Raw genomic sequence first — 22,621 nt, forward strand, 5'->3', positions numbered from 1 at the left:
GTGCTCCTGGCATGCTCTTCTACACTCCTCATTGAACCAGGGTTGATCCCCTGGCTTGTTGGTAATGGTAGAGTGAGGAATATGCCGGGCCATGAGGTTACAGATTGTGCTGGAATACAATTCTGCTGCTGTTGATGGCCCACAGCACCTCATGGATGAACAATTTTGAGCTGCCAGATCTGTTCTGAATCTATCCCATTTAGCGCGGTGATAGTGCCACACAACACGTTGGATGGTGTCCTCAGTGCGAAGATGGGACTTCATCTCCACGAGGACTGTGCGGTGGTCACTCCTACCAATACTGTCATGGACAGATGCATTTGCGACAGGTAGATTGGTGAGGACGAGGTCAAGTAAGTTTTTCCCTCGTGTTGGTTCACTCACCGCCTGCCGCAGGCCCAGTCTGGCAGTTATGTCCTTCAGGACTCGGCCAGCTCGGTCAGTAGTAGTGCTACTGAGCCACTCTTGGTGATGGACATTGAAGTCCCCCACCCAGAGTACATTCTGTGCCCTTGCTACCCTCAGTGCTTCCTCCAAGTGGTGTTCAACATGGAAGAGGACTGATTCATCAGCTGAGGGAGGGCGGTAGGTGGTAATCAGCAGGAGGTTTCCTTGGCCATGTTTGACTGGATGCCATGAGATTTCATGGGGTCCAGAGCCAATGTTGAGGACTCCCAGGACCACTCCCTCCTGACTGTATATCACTGTACCGCCACCTCTGGTAGGTGTGTCCTGCCGGTGGGACAGGACGTACCCAGGGATGGTGATGGAAGATTCTGGGACGTTGGCTGAAAGGTATGTTTCTGTGAGTATGGCTATGTCAGGCTGTGGGACAGCTCTCCCAATTTTGGCACAAGTCCCCAGATGTTAGTGAGGAGGACTTTGCAGGGTCGACAGGGCTTGGTTTGCCTTTGTTGTGTCCGGTGCCTAGTGGTCCGATGCCGGGTGGTCCATCCGGTTTTATTCTTATTATGACTTTTTTAAGCGAGATTGTACAACTGAGTGGCTTGCTAGGCCATTTCAGAGGGCAATTAAGAATCAACCACATTGCTGTGGGTCTCGAGTCACATATAGGCCAGACCGGTTGAGGATGGCAGGTTTCTAAGTACCCTTTAACCACTTCCTTAATAATGGATTCCAGCATTTTCCCGACGACTAATGTCAGGCTAACTGGCCTGTAGTTCCCTGTGTTCTCTCTCCCTCCTTTCTTGAATAGCGAGGTTACACGCATTAGGGTTAGGGCTACCATCCAACCCACGGGACCGTTCTAGAATCTGGGGAATTTTGGAACATCACAACCAATGCATCTACTATCTCTGTAGCCACCTTTTTTAGAACCCTCAAATGTCGGCCATCAGGTCCAGGGGATTTATTGGCATTTAGTCCCATTAGTTTCTCTACTGATAATTACTTTAAGTTCCTCATTCTCATTGTCCCCTTGGTTCCCCACTATTTCTGGGTTGCTTTTTTGTGTCTTCTACTGTGAAGGCAGATACAAAATATTTGTTTAATGCATCTGCCATTTCCTGATTCCCATTATAATTTCTTCTGCCTCAGCCTCTAGGGGACCAACATTTACTTTTGCTACTCTCTTCCTTTTTACATACTTGTAGAAGCTCCTACAATCCGTTTTTATATTTCTTGCTAGTTTACTTTCATATTCTATTTTCTCCCTTTTTATCAATTTTTTGGTCATCCTTTGCTGATTTCTAAAACTCTCCCAATCTCAGGCTTACTTGTCTTCTTGGCAACATTATAGGCCTCTTTTTTAATCTAATACCATCCTTAACTTCTTTAGTGAGCCACGGATGGATCACTTTTCCCGTGGAGTTTTTATTTCTCAATGGAATGTGTATTTGTTGAGAATATTGAAATATTTCTTTAAATGTTTGCCATTGCTTTTCAACTGTCATACCCTTGAATTTAATTTCCCAATCTATCTTAGCCAACTCGCCCCTCATACCTTGGCTTGTTCTGCAGATGATGACTCCACCTCACTTTTCCGTGCCTCTTTCTCACCTCCACAGCACTATCCTGCAATTCGATGTGCTGCTACCGACTCCAGCTCTGTCCACAACTCACACGTTTTCTTTGCAATTCAAATTGAAGCTGTTTGGTCTTGTTTCCAGCACTCTGCTGTAATATTGCGTGAACTCCTCTCGTGCACTGTGCTGTAATATTGTGTGAGCTCCTCTCCTGCAATATGCTGTAATATTGTGGGAGTTCCTCTCCTGCACTGTGCTGTAATATTGTGACCCCATTTCCAGAACTGTGCTGTAATATTGTGTGAGCTCCTCTTCTACACTGGGCTGCGATATTGTGTGAGCTCCTCTCCAGCACTGTGCTGTAATATTGTGAACCTGTGTCCTGCACTGCTGTTAAATTGTATGAGCACCTCTCCTGCACTGTACTGTAATAATGTGTGAACTCCTCTCTTGCACTGTGCTGTAATATTGTGACCCCGTATCCTGCACTGTGCTACAGTATTGTGACCCTGTCTCCTGCAGTGTGCTGTAATATGGTGTGAGCTCCTCTCCTGCACTGTGCTGTAATATAGTGTGACCCCATGTGCTGTAATGTGTGAGCTCTTTTGCACTGTGCTGTAATATTGTGACCCCATTTCCAGCACTGTGCTGTAATATTGTGTGCGTCACTCTCCTGCACTGTGCTGCAATATTGTGTGAGCTCCTGTCCTGTACTGTGATGTAGTATTGTGTGAGCTCCTGTCCTGCACTGCACTGTGATATTTTGTCCCCTTCTCCTGCACTGTTGTAATATTGTGACCCCGTGACCTGCACTGTCCTGTAATATTGTGACACCGTCTCCTGCTTTGTGCTGTAATATTGTGCGAGCTCCTCTCCTGCAATGTGCTGTAATATTGTGACCGCGTTTTCTGCACTTTGCCATAATATTGTGTGAGCTCCTCTCCTGCACTGCATTGTAATATTGTGTCCCCACCTCCTGCGCAATGCTGCAATATTGTGACCCCGTTTCCTGCGCTGTGCTGTAATATTGTGTGAGCTCCTCTTCGCTGTGCTGTAACACTGGGACACTGCCCCCTGCGCAATGCTGCAATGTTGTGACTCAGTTTCCTGCATTGTCCTGTAATATTGTGAGAGTTCCTCTCCTGCCTTGTGCTGTAATATTGTATGAGCTCCTCACCTGCACTGTGCTGTAATGTTGTGTGCGCTCCTCTCATGCATGGTGCTGTAATATGGTGTGAGCTCCTCTCCTGCCCTGCGTTATAATATGGTGTGAGCTCCTCTCTCGCACTGTGCTGTAATATTGAGGCTCTGTCTCCTACACTGTGCTGTAATATTGTATGAGCTCCTCATCTGCTCTGTGCTGTAATGTGTGCGCTCCTTTCATGCATGGTACTGTAATAGTGTGTGAGCTGCTGTCCTGCAGTGTGCTGTAATATTGTGTGAGCTCCTGTCCTGCACTGTGCTGTAATATTGTGTCGCTGTCTCCTATACTGTACTGTAATATTGTGACCCCCATCTCCTGCATGGTGCTGTAATATTGTGTGAGCTCCTCTCCTGCAATGTGCTGTAGTATTGTGACCACGTTTTCTGCACTTTGCCGTAATATTGTGTGAGTTCCTCTCATAGAAACATAGAAAATAGGAGCAAGAGTAGGCCATTCGGCCCTTTGGGCGTGCTCCGCCATTCAATATGATCATGGCTGATCGTCTAACTCAGAACCCTGTTCCCGGTTTTTCCCCATATCCCTTGATCCCTTTAGCATTAAGAAATAGATCTATCTCCTTCTTGAATACATCTAATGACTTGGCATCCATAGCCTTCTGTGGTAGAGAATTCCACAGGTTCACCACCCTCTGAGTGAAGAAATTTCTCCTCATCTCGGTTCTAAATGGCTTACCCCGTATCCTGAGACTGTGACCCCTGGTTCTGGACTCCCCAGCCATCGGGAACATCCTCCCTGCATCTAGTCTGTTTAGTCCTGTTAGAATTTTATATGTTTCGATGCGATCACCTCTCATTCTTCTAAACTCTAGTGAATATAAGCCTAGTCGACCCAATCTCTCCTCATACGTCAGTCCTGCCATCCCAGGAATCAGTCTGGTAAACCTTCGTTGCACTCCCTCCATGGCAAGGACATCCTTCCTCAGATAAGGAGACCAAAACTGCACACAATACTCCAGATGCGATCTCACCAAGGCCCTGTATAACTGCAGTAAGACATCCCTGCTCCTGTTCTCAAATCCTCTTGCAATGAAGGCCAACATACCATTCGCCTTCCTAACTGCTTGTTGCACCTGAATGCTCGCTTTCAGCGACTGTTGTACAAGGACACCCAGGTCTCGTTGCATGTCCCCTTTTCCCAATCTCTCACCATTCAGATAATAATCTGCCTTTCTGTTTTTACAACCAAAGTGGATAACCTCACATTTATCCATGTTATACTGCATCTGCCATGTTCTTGCCCACTCACCCAACTTATCTAAATCACTTTGGAGCCTCTTTGCATCCTCCTCACAGCTCACATTCCACCCCAGCTTTGTGTCATTTGCAAACTTGGAAATGTTACATTCAGTTCCCTCATCCAAATCATTGATATATATTGTGAATAGCTGGGGCCCAAGCACTGATCCCTGCGGTACCCCACTAGTCACTGCCCGCCACCCGGAAAAAGACCCGTTTATTCCCACTCTGTTTCCTGTCTGTCAACCAATTCTCAATCCATGCCAGTATATTCCCCCCAATTTTGCACACTAACCTCTTGTGTGGGACCTTATCAAAAGCCTTCTGAAAATCCAAATACACCACATCCACTGGTTCTCCCCTATCTATTCTACTCGTTACATCCTCAAAAAACTCCAGTAGATTTGTTAAGCATGATTTCCCTTTCATAAACCCATGCTGACTTTGTCCAATCCTGTTAATGCCCTCCAAGTGTTCTGTTATCACATCTTTTATAATTGACTCCAGCATTTTCCCCACTACTGATGTTAGGCTAACTGGTCTGTAATTCCCTGTTTTTTCTCTCCCTCCTTTTTTAAATAGTGGGGTTACATTTGCTACCCTCCAATCTGTAGGAACTGTTCCAGAGTCTATAGAATTTTGGAAGATGATCACCAATGCATCCACTATTTCCAGGGCCACTTCCTTTAGTACTCTGGGATGTAGATTATCAGGCCCTGGGGATTTGTCAGCCTTTAGCCCCATTAATTTCCCTAGCACTATTTTTTTTACTAATACTGGTTTCCTTCAGTTCCTCCCTCGCACTAGACCCTTGGTTCCCTAACATTTCTGGCAGGCTATTTGTGTCCTCCTTTGTGAAGACAGGACCAAAGTATGTGTTTAATTGTTCTGCCATTTCTTTGTTCCCCATTACAATTTCCCCCATTTCTGACTGTAGGGGACCTACATTTCTCCTGCACTGCATTGTAATATTGTGTCCCCACCTCCTGCACAATGCTGCAATATGTGACCCCATTTCCTGTACTGTGCTGTAATATTGTGTGAGCTCCTCTTCTGAACTGTGCTGTAGCATTGACACCCTGCCCCCTGGTCAATGCTGCAATGTTGTGACCCCATACCATGCTGTAATATTGAGTGACCCCATCTCCTGCACTGTGCTGTAATATTGTGTGAGCTCCTCTCCTGCACTGTTCTGTAATATTGTGACCCAGTCTCCTGCACTGTGCTGTAATATTGTGACCCTGTCTCGTGACCCTGTCTTGTGCACTGTGCTGTAATATTGTGTGAGCCCCTCACCTGCACTGTTCTATAATATTGTGACCGGGTATCCTGCACTGTGCTGTAATATTGTGACCGTGTTTCCTGCAATGCGCTGTAATATTGTGACCCCGTCTGTCGCACTGTGCTGTAATATTTTGAGGTTCTCACCTGCATCCTGCCCAGATGCAGACCGTCCAATTTGTACTGGTCCCACCTCCCCCAGAACCGGTTCCAATGGCCCAGGAATTTGAATCCCTCCCTCTTGCACCATCTCTCAAGCCACGTATTCATCCTAGCTATCCTGTCATTCCTACTCTGACTAGCCCGTGGCACTGGTAGCAATCCTGAGATTACTACCTTTGAGGTCCTACTTTTTAGTTTAACTCCTAACTCCCTAAATTCATCTTGTAGGACCTCATCCCGTTTTTTACCTATATTGTTGGTACCTATATGCACCACGACAACTGGCTGTTCACCCTCCCCCTCCAGAATGTCCTGCAGCCGCTCCGAGACATCCCTGACCCTAGCACCAGGGAGGCAACATAGCATCCTGGAGTCTCGGTTGCGTCCGCAGAAACGCCTGTCTGTTCCCCTTACAATCGAGTCCCCTATCACTATAGCTCTGCCACTCTTTTTCCTGATGTGGAGATGCCGGTGATGGACTGGGGTGGACAAATGTAAGGAATCTTACAATACCAGGTTATAGTCCAACAAATTTATTTTAAAATCACAAGCTTTCGGAGATTATCCCCTTCGTCAGGTGAATGAGTGAAAAGGTTCTCAAATCGCATATCTTATACTAGGCTGGGACAGCATCACACCAATCAAAAGGTGTCGTTGTTATTCAAACAGGCCAGTCATGGAGAACAGCACGTCCCAGTACACTGGATATACATTGTGTCAATTACACAGACAGACAGAAAGAAACCCAAATGGCAGAGAGAGAGAGAGAGGGGGAATATTAAAAACATAATTTTTTTCCCCTTCTTTGCTGGTGGGGTTACGTGTAGCGTGACATGAACCCAAGATCCCGGTTGAGGCCGTCCTCATGGGTGCAGAACTTGGCTATCAATTTCTGCTCGACGATTTTGCGTTGTCGTGTGTCTCGAAGGCCGCCTTGGAGAACGCTTACCCGAAGATCGGTGGCTGAATGTCCTTGACTGCTAAAGTGTTCCCCGACTGGGAGGGAACCCTCCTGTGCAGCAGAGCCAGCCACGGTGCCATGAACCTAGCCGCTGTCACCTTCCCCTTGTGAGCCATCTCCCCCAACAGTATCCAAAACGGTATACCTGTTTTAGAGGGAGATGACCACAGGGGACCCCTGCACTGCCTTCCTACTCTTCCTCTGTCTGTTGGTCACCCATTCACTATCTCCCTCAGTAATTTTTATCTGTGGTGTGACCAACTCACTGAACGTGCTATCCACGACTTCCTCATCATCACGGATGCCCCAAAGTGAGTCCATCCGCAGCTCCAGAGCCGTCAAGCGGTCAAACAATAGCTGCAGCTGGACACACTTCCCGCAGGTGAAGGAACCAGGGACACAGGAAGGATCCCTGAATTCCCACATCCCACAAGAGGAACATGACACGGGTCTGGGATCTCCTGCCATGACTTAACCCTTAAGTTAGCTTAACAACAACTACAATGTCAAGAAAAAAAAAGGAAAGAAAAACTACTTACCATCTCCTGCACTATGCTGTAATATTGTGTTTGATTCTGTCCTGCACTGTGCTGTAATATTGTGTTAGGTCCTCTCCTGCATAGTGCTGCAATATTGTGTCCCCATTTCCAGCAATGTGCTGTAATATTTTGTGAGCCCCTCTCCTGCACTGTGCTGTAATATTGTGACCTCATTTCCTGCACTGTGCTGTAATATTGTGTGAGCTTCTCTTCTGCATTGTGCTGTATTATTGTGACCCCATCTGCTGCACTGTGTTGTAATATTGTGTGAGGTCCTCTCCCGCATAGTGCTGTAATATTGTGACCCTGTTTCCAGAACTGTGCTGCAATATTGTGTGAGCTTCTCTCCTGCACTCTGCTGTAGTATTATGTGAGCTTCTCTCCAGCACAGTTCTGTAATATTGTGTGACCCTGTCTCCTGCACTGTGCTATAAATATCATGTGACCCCATTTCCAGCACTGCTGTAATATAGTGTGAGCTCCTCTCCTGCACTCTGCTGTAATATAGTGAGACCCTGTCTTCTGCACTGTGCTGTAATGGGTGAGTTCCTCTCCCGCAGTGTGCTGTAATATAGTGTGACCCCATCTCCTGCACTGTGCTGTAATATTGTGTGACCCTGTATCTTGCACTGTGCTGTAATATTGTGACCCTGTCTCCTGCACTGTGCTGTAATATTATGTGATCCTGTATCTTGCACTGTGCTGTAATATTGTGACCCCGTCTCCTGCACTGTGCTGTAATATTGTGTGATCCTGTATCCTGCACTGTGCTGTAATATTGTGGCCCCGTCCCCTGCACTATGTTGGAATATTATGTGAGCTCGTCCCCTGCTGTGTGCTGTAATATTGTGACCCCATTTGCTGCACTGCACTTTAATATTGTGACCCCGTTTCCAGCACTGTGCTGTAATATTGTGACCCTGTCTCCTTCAGTGTGCTGTAATATTGTGTTCGCTTCTGTCCTGCACTGTGCTGTAATATGTGAGCTCCTCTCCTGCACTGCGCTGTAATATTGTGATCCCGCCTCCTGCACTGTGCTGTAATATTGTGTGACCCTGTATCTTGCAATGTGCTGTAATATTGTGTGACCCTGTATCTTGCACTGTGCTGTAATATTGTGACCCCGTTTGCTGCACTGCGCTGTAATATTGTGACCCCGTCTCCTGTACTGTGCTGTAATATTGTGTTCGCTTCTGTCCTGCACTGTGCTGTAATATTGAGTGAGCTCCTCTCCTACACTGTTCTATAATATTGTGATGCCATCTGCTGCACTGTTCTGTAATATTGTGACCGTATTTCCTGCACTGTGCTGTAATATTGTGTGAGCTCTTCTTCTACACTGTGCTGTAATATTGTGATCCCGTCTGCTGCACTGTGCTATAATATTGTGTGAGTTCCTCTCCTGTGCTGCGTAGTAATATTGTGACCCCGTTTCCAACAATGTGCTGTAATATTGTGTGAGCTGCTCTCCTGTACTCTGCTGTAGTATAATGTGAGCTCCTCTCTGGCACAGTTCTGTAATATTGTGTGACCCTGTCAACTGCACTGTGCTGTAAATATTGTGTGATCCCGTTTCCAGCACTGTGCTGTAATTTTGTGTGAGATCCTTTTCTGCACTGTGCTGTAATTTTGTGTGAGCTCCTATCCTGCACTGTGCTGTAATATTGTGACCCCATTTCCTGCACTGTGTTGTAATGTATGAGCTCCTCCTTTGCACTGTGCTGTAATATTGTGACTCTGTTCCTAGCACTGTGCTCTAATATTGTGTGAGCTCCTCTCCTGCACAATGCTGTAATATTGAGTGACCCCGTCTCCTGCACTGTGCTGTAATGTTGTGACCCCGTTTCCTGCACTGTGTTGTAATGAGTGAGCTCCTCTTTTGCACTTTGCTGTAATATTGTGTGACCCCGTTTCCAGCACTGGGCTGTAATATTGTGTGACCCCGTTTCCAGCACTGTACTGTAATATAGTGTGAGATCCTCTCCTGCATGTGCTGTAATATTGTGTGAACTCTTTTCCTGCCGTGTGCTGTAATATAGTGTGACCCTGTCTCCTGCACTGAGCTATAATGTTGTGTGAGCTCCTCTTTTGCATTATGCTGTAATGTTGAGTGACCCCGTCTCCAGTATTGTGCTGTAATATTATGTGACCCCATTTCCAGCACTGTGCTGTAGTATTGTGTGAGCTCCTCTCCTGCACTGCGCTATAATATTGTGACCCCGTTTCCAGAACTGTGCTGTAATATTGTGTGAACTGCTCTCCAACACAGTTCTGTAATATTGTGTGACCCCGCCTCCTGTACTGTGCTGTAAATATCATGTGACCCTGTTTCCAGCAGTGAATATAGGGCTCGATTTTAGGAGGGAGGCAGGTTGGCAGCAGGAGGTCGACTAGGCACATGGGTAATGCGCCCTGTGAATTCGGGGTGCTCCACACGCAATCGCAGCCTAATTGAAGGCACTTACCTTGGTTTCCGGGTTTCCCATCCTAGACCTGTGCACCCGCATCACAAGCTGTCAGCAGGCGGAGCCCTATTTAAAGGGGCAGTCCTCCAATGCTCCTCCTGCAGCAAACAGCCAATTCAGGAGCATGGAGCAGGCCAGAGGCAAGGCTGCTCCAAGGTTTTCTGACTCCTATTTCCAGGTGCTGCTCGATGGGGTGAGGAGTAGGAGGAAGTGCCCTCCCTCCACCACCAAGAAGGCCTGGCTGGACGTGGCCGAGGAGGTCACCAGCAGTGGCAATGTGTCCAGAAATTGGGTGCAGTGCAGGAAGAGATTTAATGACCTAACCAGGTCAGCCAAAGTGAGTATACTTACGCTTTCTCGCACACTCCGTCTTCCACATCACCTCCACCACCACACAACCCCTTCTGCACTGCCACCACAACACTCTCGCATCACTCCTCACATCCACTCATCTATCACCCTCACCTTGCCTGCACGTACTCACCGCCCAGTTCCCGTTTGAACACAACCACGCAACCCAATCCTCATACAATCTCATGGCTATGTCTCACACGTACCTTCCCATGCATCTCCCTCACGCTCAACCCCACCCACACCAATGCATTCGGCTGGTCACCATGCAACCATCACTCAATCATGCCTCTGTGTTTTGCCTTGATAGGAGAAGAGATGCCAGAATGCCCGGGAGAGGGCAAGGACCGGAGGGGGCCTGCTACACCAGGTGACATTAACAGATGCGGAACAGCAGGCACTCGAGATAAGCCGCACACTGGAGTGCCTGTCCGTGGCGGACGCCGAGACTGGGAGTGCACAAACGGCTGGTGACAGAAATCTAACACTCAGCACTCATGATAGCGAATGATCTTAGCATCACTTGGCATTTCCAGCACTTCAACATCTGTCCACATGCTTAATATTGCTTTCTGTTTTCTTGCGGGGCCATCTTCGAGCGCCGTGACGGCGGAGGGCGATTCCCCAGAGGACCTGCCGGCCTCTGAGGGTCCATCATCACATCTGAGCCATCCATCCACCAGCGCAGATACACACACCTCAGTGGGTCCCCATCCTCACTTAGTTGGGCTTGCACATGGTGAGTCACCATGCACACATGAGCACGAGCAGACCTTGGTAGCCGGGGCAGCCGTGGAGAGTCCGTGTCGGTGGGAGCACTCTTCTCCAGGCTGTGCTCAGCTGGACCCAGATGCTGAACTCTGGGAGCCAGCCGTGAAAAGGAGAGTCATCGAGGGGCAGCAGCACATTGCCAAGGTATTGGAACCGTTGCAACATGCATTCTCCGCAATCACGCAGTGGAAGGAAGAGTCCAACTCCTGCATGAATGGAATGGTGACACAGGTACAGGAGGCTATCTCTGAGATAGTGTCACAGGGACGTGAAGGCATCTCTGAGATAAGTGTCGCGGGTAAGTGCAGGAATGTCTGCGATGGAGGAAAGGCTAGCCTCCATCGAGCGTCAAGCACGGCTCAACAATGAGTCCATTCAGGCCCTGACAACTGCCATTCGGATTCAGGGTGAGCAACATTCTGCCGCCTTAAACAGGCTGACAGATACTTTACAACTGGCCTGCCAAGGCTTCACACAAGTCCTCCAAACTGTCGTCCAGCAGGGTGGAAGGAGTGATGTGGGCCTGGGCTAGGAGAGGGATGATGGTGAAAGGGGACATGGAAGTGGGGACACCACTCAAAGCGCTCCCACATCTCACCCGTTGCCCCCCTTTCAACCAGTAGCCGCAATGCTGCCCCCTCTCCAGGTGGCTGAGTCTGCCCCTGCACAGGTGCAGGTGGAGCAGTCTTTGGAGGGGCCCTCACGGGCACTGAAACCCAGAGGGCGTCCACGCAAAACATCTCATCGGTCAGGGCATGGACAAGAGCAACCTGCCACTACCTCTGCTGAAGTCACAGGGGTAGCACCACGTAGGGGTTCCCGTAAACGTAAGGCGAAGGATTTGTGAGCACAAAGGGGATGCACAGGGTTGAAAGACGAAATGTCATGTTTTTCATTCATTTTCCTTTGTTTTGCAAAAAATCATAAAAATTGTTATCACCACTACTGCCACGTCTTTGAAAATCTTGTCTGGTTTGCGCAATAATGCCCTTTCCTGAGGATCACCATGAAGACCCACACCTGATGCCACCCATTTGTCACTGCAGAGTGGGTGTAGATGTATTTGCAGGGCTCTTTTGTGCAGACGACTGAGAGACGCCGGCCATGTCCCCGGTGGCACCCTGAAAGGATGCGGAGGAGAAGTTGTTGAGGACAGTGGTGACCTTGATAACGTCGGGTAAGAAGATGGTGCTCGAGCCAACCGGGAGCAGCTCGGCATCAAGGAGTCTGCAGATGTCTACGACTACATGTCAAGTGACTCTGAGTCTCCGTGTGCACTGCTGCTCAGAGAGGTCCAGGAAGCTGAGCCTCGGTCTGTAGACCATGTGGCGAGGGTAGTGCCTTCTGCAACGCATCTCTCTCTGCAGTTGCCCTCCCTCCTGCTGTGCAGGTGGATGTGTCACAGCACTGTGTTGTGGAGCTCCACGTGTCAGAGGCGGACGGTGTGGCCGGCGAGGCTGGTGATGCTGTTCGCCCTCCGAGGAGGTCGTGACTGCAGCTATGGCGGCCCCCATCCGCAAGATGTACATTTGAGGGGGCCCGGAAGGTAGGTAAATGTGTCTGGACACCGGGGTTGAAGTTGAAAGGTTGTGAATTTTATTGTTAGGTGGAGGGTGGTGGAGGCCAAACTTTGTCCAAAGTGACAGAGTGGCCTCCTGCAATGAGTGAGGGTCTCCCCCCCGCCCCACCTGTCAAATGGACCTTTGCAGCTGCCACAAGCTGGTGGCTGCAACACGTCCATTTCAACTGGGAGTATTTCCCCCAGTACGGGAAACAGTCCCAGTTGATATGAAAATCCCACCCCTCCTAAAATATCATGTCAATCAGGTCTGCAAATGACCTGAAGTACCTACTTAATTGGTTTAAGTGGGATAGCCGGTGGGAGTCCCGCATGCGGGGGCTGCGCGCGCATCTAAGCACGTCACTGGGGAACCCGGAAGTGGGCGGGTTGAAGCCAGGCTCCGGACCCGCCCCGGGAATCCCCGATTTTCGGAGACCCCCCCCCCGCCACTGCCACGAACCCACCGGCTCGGAGGTCCGAAAATCGAGCCCATAGTGTGAGCTCCTCTCCTGCACTATGCTGTAATATTGTGACTCTGTTCCCAGCACTGTGCTGTAATATTGTGACCCTGTCTCCTGCATTGTGCTGTAATATTGTGTGAGCTCCTCTTCTGCACTGTGCTGTAAGTTGTGACCCTGTTTCCAGCACTGCGCTGTAATATTGTGACCCCCATCTCCTGTACTGTGCCCATATGCAGCAAGACCTGGACAACATCCAGGCTTGGGCTGATAAGTGGCAAGTAAAAGTTGCGCAAGACAAGTGTCAGGCAATGACCATCTCCAACAAGAGAGAGTCTAACCACCTCCCTTTGACATTCAACGGCATTACCATCGCCGAATCCCCCACCATCAACATCCTGGGGGTCACCATAGACCCAACTCCAACAACACTCAAGAAGCTCGACACCAATCAGGACAAAGCAGCCGCTTGATTGGCACCCCATCCATCACCCTAAACATTCACTCCTTTCACCACCGGCGCACCATGGCTGCAGTGTGTACCATCCACAGGATGCACTGAAGCAACTCGCCAAGGCTTCTTCAACAGCACCTCCCAAACCCGCAACCTCTACCACCTAGAAGGACAAGGGCAGCAGGCATACGGGAACAACACCACCTGCACGTTCCCCTCCAAGTCATACACCATCCTGACTTGGAAATATATCGCCGTTCCTTCATCGTCGCTGGGTCAAAATCCTGGAACTCCCTTCTTAACAGCACTGTGGGAGAACCTTCACCACTCGGACTGCAGTGGTTCAAGAAGGCGGCTCACCACCACCTTCTCAAGGGCAATTAGGGATGGGCAATAAATGCTGGCCTTGCCAGCGACGCCCACATCCCATGAATGAATAAAAAAAAATTGTGTAAGCTCCTCTGCTGCACTGTGCTGTAATATTGTGTGTGCCCCTCATCTGCTATAATATTATGAACGCTTCTCCTGCACTGTGCTGTAATATTGTGACCATATTTGTTGCACTGTGCTGTAATATTGTGTGAGCTCCCCTCCTGCATGGTGCTGTAACATAGTTTGACCCTGTCTCCTGCACTGTGCTGTAATGTGTGAGCTCCTCTTTTGCACTGTGCTGTAATGTGTGAGCACCTCTCCTGCACTGTGCAGTAATAGTATGTGAGCTGCTGTCCTGCAGTGTGCTGTAATATGTGAGCTCCTATCCTGCACTGTGCTGTAATATTGTGTCCCCGTTTCCAGCACTGTGTTGTAATATTGCATGAGCTTCTCTCCTGCGCTGTAATATTATCTGAGCTCCTCTCCTGCACTGTGCAGTGATCCGGTGGCCCCCTCTCCTGCACTGGGCAGTGATCCGGTGGCCCCCTCTCCTGCACTGGGCAGTGATCCGGTGGCCCCCTCTCCTGCACTGGGCAGTGATCCGGTGGCCCCCTCTCCTGCACTGTGCAGTGATCCAGTGGCCCCCTCTCCTGCACTGTGCAGTGATCCGGTGGCCCCGTCTCCTGCACTGTGCTGTAATAATGTGTGCTGTAATATTTTGTGAGTTCCTCTCCTGCACTGTGCTGTAATATTGTGTGACCCCATTTCCTGCACTGTGCTGTAATATTGTGACCCCATCTCCTACACTGTGTTGTAATATTGTGACCATGTTTCCTGCAATATGCTGTAATATTGTATGACCCTGTCTCCTGCATTGTGCTGTATTACTTATTCTGTTCCAAACCCCCAAATATTGTTTGTTTTCCCTTGAGCCCCCAGCTCCTTCTATTGTTACTTCACTTCTGATAAACGCTTCAGTTTAAACTTTCCCATCTGACCCCTGCCTCCCCTCTGAGTTTCAGTCCTGCTTTCGCTTCTTTCTTGCTGCTCTACCTTGGATTCCCTCTCTGCTCTTTTTTGTTTCCACCTGTCCCCCTTCTGTTTTATCATTGTTTATACCCTGTGTTCCTACTTCTCTCCGTTCCTTTTCTGGTCATTCGTTCAGTCAGTAGGTGATCTGCTCATAGGCATGTTTATGGTGATCCCTTGAGAGTGTTCTTTTTAAAGTCTGTTACTCTCTAACTGGATCCAGAGCTGTTGTCAGTGTGTCTGAGCTAATTGAGTTTCATATAAGTAGATAAAAGGTATTACAAATTAGTTTGTTTAAAACTGCAATACCAAAAGGGTCTTGTTTTAATTTTTGGCCACTTTTTGTTTCAGTTGCAGCAAGTGGAACTATAAGTTGATGCTGCAATTATGCAATGTAATTGTTTTGTTTTTCAGATTACAAGACAAGGCAGCAGATACTGTGGAAGCTTTGCAGAAAGCTGGGATGAAAGTTTGGGTTCTAACAGGAGACAAGATGGAAACGGCTGCAGCCACATGCTATGCATGCAAGCTTTTCAGAAGAAATACACAGCTATTTGAGCTGACTACTAAACGAATAGAAGAGCAGAGTTTACATGATGTGCTCTTTGATTTGAGTAGAACAATTCTCAGGCAGAGTGATAGTTTGCCGAGAGACACTTATTCAGGGTGGGCATCTCCATTTATCCATCGATTCTTTGCAATCGAGGCCAAGTTTTATACTTTTCAATTGCAAGAAAAGCTAACAGTTAATTATTTTAAGTTTGTCAGATGTAGGCTTTCTATTAAATGAGGCTTATTTTGGATTTTATAAAATGGGCATAGAGTACAAGAGTAAAGAGGTAATACATTTGTACAGAACATTGATTAGACTGTGTGCAGTTTTGGGCTCCCCATTATAGAAAGGACATCAAAACCACAGAGGACGTACAGCGTAGATTCACCAGGATGATGCAGGGATGGAAAACTATAGTTATGAAGAGAGATTTAAGATACTGGGACTATTTCTACTGGAGCAGAGACGGCTAAAAGGAGATGTAACAGAGGTTTTTAATATTATGAAGAGTATTGATAGAGTGAATAGGGAAAAACTGTTTCCTCCATTTATTGAGTCACTGGTAAGAGGTTATTAATTTTTCTCGTAGACCATAAGCCTGAATTTGTCTAGCAATCCTCTTGTGATACACCTTATCAAAGGCTTCTGAAAATCCATATACAGGACCTCTGATGCATTCTGTTTACCTATGCAATCAGTCACCTCTTCCAGAAAAAAAATTCTATGAAATTTGTCAAACATGACTTGCCTTTAATAAATCTGTGCTGGCTGTCCTTGATTTATCCATGTATTTCCAAATGCTCACTAATTTTATCTCGAATTAGAGATTCTAAGAGTTTGCTCACAACTTTAGTTACTTGGCTTATCCTTCTCTCTCTTTAACAAGGGTATTATAATAGCTATTATCCAATCCCATAGCACAGTGTGCATATTTAAGGAGGATTATCTCATTGAAACATATAAAATTCTGACAGGGCTAGACAGACTGGATGCAGGGAGGATGTTTCCCCTGGTCTGGGGGTCCAGAACGAGGGGTCACAGTCTCAGGATACGGGGTAGGACATTTAGGACTGAGATGAGGAGAAATTTCTTCACTGAGGGTGGTGAACCTGTGGAATTCTCTACCACAGAAGGCTTTGGAGGCCAAGTCACTGAATATATTTAAGAAGGAGCTAGATAGATTTCTAGACACAAAAGGCATCAAGGGGTATGGGGAGAGAGCGGGAATATGGTCTTTAGATAGAGGATCAGCCATGATCATATTGAATGGTGGAGCAGGCTCAAAGGGCCAAATGGCTTATTCCTGCTCCTATTTTCTGTGTTTCTATGATTGAAAAATTGTGGCCAAATCCTTTTCAATTTCTTCTCTAACTTGCTGCAACAGCACAGAGTGCAGCCATCAGCACCCAATGACTTATCCACTTGAGTTACGCAAATTTTTTTAATGTTAAACCAATTCCTTTTCTATCAGTTATCTCTAACAATTGTTGCACATTCTCCGCTAGTACAACTGCATTCTCACTTCCTGGATCTCTCATAAATAGCAATGCAAAATATTTATTTAATATCTCCACTGTTCCTTCAGCCTCCACAGTTGGGTTTGCCCTGTGAGCTTACTTGGCCATTTTGTAGCCATTTTTTCTTTTTTTTTCCCATCCCATTTCCTTGCCCTTTGACTATATCTCTTTATACCCTTCACAAGTATGTATCTCTCCTTTTTAAACTCCTGAATTGATTCTTCATCTATACCCTTCTGATGAATTGTATCCCCTATTCTCACAACTCTGTGTGGAGTCATTTTTTCAGGATTCCCTTTGCACCAGCATAATTCTGATTCTAATATTCTGTCCCCTTGTTCTAGATTCCTCTAGTAGAAGGGAAAGTCTTTCCCTATCAACCCTGTCAATTCCCTTCGTTATTTTTAATAGCTTAATCGGATCAACCCTTAATCGCTTCATCTCCAAGGTGTTAGAACTAAGTAGAGATTATCTGCCATGGAGGTGGGTAAGAAGTGTGGTCTTTTTAGGGTTGAGATGGCATACCTGGTGGTGGGAGATCTCTGAGCCAGACAGGGTGCAGTTCCTTAAGACACTGTTGATAGTAGACAAGCCAGTCTGGCTCATTAATGTGGCCTGGAGAGGTCATTAGGGGCTCACATTCTTCCCACTCTTCTCCAGATAAAAACAACAACTTGCATTTATATAGCACCTTTAACATAGAGAAATGTCCCAAGGCGCTTCACAGAGGTGCAACCAGACAAAAATGGACCCTGAGCCAAAGAAGGAAATATTAGGAGGGGTGATCAAAAGCTTGGTGAAAGAAGTGGGTTTTAAGGAGGGTATTAAAGGTGGAGAGGCTGAAGAGTTCAGGGAAGGAGTTCCAGAGAAGGGACTTTAGGCAGCTTTTAGCTGATTAAACTGCAGCAGTGTCTGGTTGCAGGGTGCCTAGCCTTTGGCCCATATTAATTTGTGATTAAACTGTCTGGAATTAGATAAGGTATCCCTACAAGGAGAGAATGTTCAACAGGTATCGGGCAGATGGAAGCGCTGCATGGATTTCTCAGTGACTTCTTCTGGAGACTCTTAAACACGGTGATGGGTTTTAGCATGTTGATCAGTTGATCACACAAAATCTCCGGAGAATATATAACCCAAGTCTACCTATTTTTGCATCATAACTTAAACCCTTCATCATGGGTACCATCCAGGTGAATCATTGCTGGACACTCTTCAAGGTATTATATCCTCCCTATGGTGGGATGCCCAAAGTAGAACACACTATTCCAAATGAGGTCTGACCGGTGCCCTGTATAACTGCACTAGTACTTGATTTCATACTTTTATATAATATATACGTGTTATGATGAAATCCAGCACCCCTCTGGTATTTTTGATTGCTTGTTCATCTATCCCTCTCTGCTGTATTCTCCATTTACTGTACTACTTATCCAAAGCATACAATCTCACTCATCATTCCACCTACTCATTTAGTCAGTGCCTTTTGAAATTTTCTCTTCTCTTCACATATCACGATATTTTCTAGCTTAGTATGATCTGCAAATTTGCATATTATATGATCCCTGTCACTACCCGTCAATTCAAGAATGTCTTTTTTTATTCCTACTCTCCGCTCCTACCTCCAAACCAGGTTGCTCTAATCTCTCAATTTTAGTCCAAAGTCAATGTATTTTGTCCCTTTGTCAATTCATTCAAATTTAAGTATTTTTAAAATTCATTTTCAGGATGTGGGCGTCGCTGGCAAGGCCGGCATTTATTGCCCATCCCTAATTGCCCTGAGAAGGTGGTGGTGGGCGCCTTCTTGAACCACTGGTAGTGGTTTGATACAACTGAGAGCAGTTCAGAGTCAACCACGTTGGTGTGGGACTGGAGTCAAATATAAGCCCAGACTGGGTAAGGACGGCAGGTTTCCTTCCCTAAACCAGTTGGGTTTTTACAACATTCCAATAGCTTCATGGTTACTTTTACTGGTGCCAGCTTTTTAAAACTGCCTCAAATTCTCAAACTGCAATGGCGGGATTTGAACTCATGTTCTCTGGATTACAAGTCCAATAATTTAACCATACCCAAATATAAGTATTTAGATTAATTAGGCCAGGATTGTTTTGTTGCTGTGTTCTAGATATTCTGCTGTGTTTTAGATTTTCTCAGAGTGATTTACACGATTATGGTTTGATCATTGATGGGGCAACACTGTCACTGGTCATGAAACCTACAGAAAACGGCACTTCAAGTAACTACAAAGATCTGTTTCTGGAAATATGTCGCAACTGTAGTGGAGTCTTGTGCTGCAGAATGGCGCCTTTACAGAAAGCACAGGTTAGCCTTGAATGTTCATCTTGATGCTGGTTAAGTGTGCTCTGAGTTACATTGAATGTTCATTTGAAAAGAAACTATTAAACTTACAAACCTACATTTTACATATAGGCTGCATCTCCCATGATGTTGCTTACAGTAAGTCAGAGATTTTATGAGAACAAGGCTGTTATGTTGAGCAGCATTATTGTGACCTCTGACGTTTGTCAGCATTGGTGTAGCCCTGGGATCTGGGAGTACATGAAGGGGGCCTGGGATCTGGGAGTATAAGAAGGAGCCCTGGGATCTGGGAGTATAAGAAGGAACCCTGGGATCTGGGAGTATAAGAAGGAGCCCTGGGATCTGGGAGTATAAGAAGGAACCCTGGGATCTGGGAGTACTGGGAGGGGGCCTGGGATGTGGAGGTCAGTGCTGATTGGAGAATGGGGAGTGAGGGTCGATGCTGATTGGAGAGTGAGAGTGAGGGTCGATGCTGATTGGAGAATGAGGAGTGAGGGTCGATGCTGATTGGAGAGTGAGGGTCGATGCTGATTGGAGAGTGAGGAGTGAGGGTCGATGCTGATTGGAGAGTGAGGAGTGAGGGTCGATGCTGATTGGAGAGTGAGAGTGAGGGTCGATGCTGATTGGAGAGTGAGGAGTGAGGGTCGATGCTGATTGGAGAGTGAGGGTCGATGCTGATTGGAGAGTGAGGAGTGAGGGTCGATGCTGATTGGAGAGTGAGGAGTGAGGGTCGATGCTGATTGGAGAGTGAGGAGTGAGGGTCGATGCTGATTGGAGAGTGGAGTGAGGGTCGATGCTGATGTGAGAGTGAGGAGTGAGGGTCGATGCTGATTGGAGAGTGAGGAGTGAGGGTCGATGCTGATTGGAGAGTGAGGAGTGAGGGTCGATGCTGATTGGAGAGTGAGGAGTGAGGGTCGATGCTGATTGGAGAGTGAGGAGTGAGGGTCGATGCTGATGTGAGAGTGAGGAGTGAGGGTCGATGCTGATTGGAGAGTGAGGAGTGAGGGTCGATGCTGATTGGAGAGTGAGGAGTGAGGGTCGATGCTGATTGGAGAGTGAGGAGTGAGGGTCGATGCTGATTGGAGAGTGAGGAGTGAGGGTCGATGCTGATTGGAGAGTGAGGAGTGAGGGTCGATGCTGATTGGAGAGTGAGGAGTGAGGGTCGATGCTGATTGGAGAGTGAGGAGTGAGGGTCGATGCTGATTGGAGAGTGAGGAGTTGCATTGAACCCATTAACCCTTGATTGTTCTTTTAATCCTCATTTGCAGATAGTTAAATTGATCAAATCTTCAAAAGAACGTCCCATAACCTTGGCAATTGGTGACGGGGCTAATGATGTCAGTATGATTCTGGAAGCCCATGTTGGGATAGGTAAGATGAATTTCTGATACATTAATTTTTAGGAAAAATTTTGATCTTTTTAAATCATTTGCAGAATTTTTTTTTGATTAATACCCGGGATGGTCTGTAGCTTACAGTATTCTATTTGGCTATGATAGATTGGGGAACTTTACTAAAAGGGATGACGGTGGATAGGCAATGGCTAATATTTAAAGAACATGTGCAGGAATTACAATAATTATTCATTCCTGTCTGGCGCAAAAATAAAACAGGAACGGTGGTTCAACCGTGGCTTACAAAAGAAATTAGGGATAATATTAGATCCAAAGAAGAGACATATAAAATTGCCAGAAAAAGTGGCAAGCCTGAGGATTGGGAGCAGTTCAGAATTCAGCAAAGGAGGACAAAGAGATTTTTTTTTTTTATTCGTTCACGGGATGTGGGCGTCGCTGGCAAGGCCGGCATTTATTGCCCATTGATTAAGAGGGGAAAAATAGAGTATGAGAGTAAACTAGCAGGGAACATAAAAACTGACTGTAAAAGCTTCTTTTATGTCAAGCGAAAAAGATTAGTGAAGACAAATGTAGGTCCCTTACAGTCAGAAATGGGGAAATCATAATGGGAAACAAAGAAATGGCAGAACAATTAAACACATACTTTGGTTCTGTCTTCACAAAGGAGGACACAAATAACCTGCCAGAAATGTTAGGGAACCAAGGGTCTAGTGAGAGGGAGGAACTGAAGGAAACCAGTATTAGTAAAAAAAATAGTGCTAGGGAAATTAATGGGGCTAAAGGCTGACAAATCCCCAGGGCCTGATAATCTACATCCCAGAGTACTAAAGGAAGTGGCCCTGGAAATAGTGGATGCATTGGTGATCATCTTCCAAAATTCTATAGACTCTGGAACAGTTCCTACAGATTGGAGGGTGGCAAATGTAACCCCACTATTTAAAAAAGGAGGGAGAGAAAAAACAGGAAATTACAGATCAGTTAACCTAACACCAGTAGTGGGGAAAATGCTAGAGTCGATTATAAAAGATGTGATAACAGAACACTTGGAGGGCATTAACGGGATTGGACAAAGTCAGCGTGGGTTTATGAAAGGGAAATTATGCTTAACAAATCTACTGGAGTTTTTTGAGGATGTAACTAGTAGAATAGATAGGGGAGAACCAGTGGATGTGGTGTACTTGGATTTTCAGAAGGCTTTTGATAAGGTCCCACACAAGAGGTTAAAGCATATGGGATTGGGGGGAATGTACTGGCATGGATTGAGAATTGGTTGACAGACAGGAAACAGAGAGTAGGAATAAACAGGTCTTTTTCAGGTGGCAGGCAGTGACTAGTGGGGTACAGCAGGGATCAGTGCTTGGGCCCCAGCTATTCGCAATATATATCAATGATTTGGATGAGGGAACTAAATGTAACATTTCCAAGTTTGCAAACGACACAAAGCTGGGGTGGAATGTGAGCTCTGTGGAGGATGCAAAGAGGCTCCAATGTGATTTAGACAAGTTGGGTGAGTGGGCAAGAACATGGCAGATGCAGTATAACGTGAATAAATGCGAGGTTATCCACTTTGGTTGTAAAAACAGAAAGGTAGATTATTATCTGAATGGTGATAGATTGGGAAAAGGGGAGGTGCAACGAGACCTGGGTTTCCTTGTACACCAGTCGCTGAAAGCGAGCATTCAGGTGCAGCAAGCAGTTAGGAAGGCGAGTGGTATGTTGGCCTTCATTGCAAGAGGATTTGAGTACAGGAGCGGGGATCTCTTACTGCAGTTATACAGGGCCTTGGTGAGACCACATCTGGAGTATTGTGTGCAGTTTTGGTCTCCTTATCTGAGGAAGGATGTCCTTGCCATGGAGGGAGTGCAACGAAGGTTTACCAGACTGATTCCTGGGATGGCAGGACTGACGTATGAGGAGAGATTGGGTCGACTAGGCCTGTATTCACTAGAGTTTAGAAGAATGAGAGGTGATCTCATCGAAACATATAAAATTCTAACAGGACTAGACAGACTGGATGCAGGGAGGATGTTC

The 22,621-nt window shown here is 46.7% G+C and overlaps 1 protein-coding gene across 12 annotated transcripts in view; it reads left to right on the forward strand.

The window, feature by feature from the left end:
- The window catches only part of atp11a (ATPase phospholipid transporting 11A), a 292,743-nt gene that overhangs the window by 146,335 nt on the left and 123,787 nt on the right, over positions 1 to 22,621 (forward strand). For all 12 annotated transcript variants that reach the window (XM_067986665.1, XM_067986669.1, XM_067986666.1 and 9 more), the window contains exons 19-21: positions 15,264 to 15,515; positions 19,061 to 19,238; positions 20,504 to 20,606. In XM_067986665.1, coding sequence (XP_067842766.1) covers positions 15,264 to 15,515; positions 19,061 to 19,238; positions 20,504 to 20,606 — 533 coding nt within the window. The remainder of the gene's footprint in view (positions 1 to 15,263; positions 15,516 to 19,060; positions 19,239 to 20,503; positions 20,607 to 22,621) is intronic.

The sequence above is a fragment of the Heptranchias perlo genome, chromosome 6, assembly GCF_035084215.1.
Source record: "Heptranchias perlo isolate sHepPer1 chromosome 6, sHepPer1.hap1, whole genome shotgun sequence".
NCBI classification, from domain to species: domain Eukaryota; kingdom Metazoa; phylum Chordata; class Chondrichthyes; order Hexanchiformes; family Hexanchidae; genus Heptranchias; species Heptranchias perlo.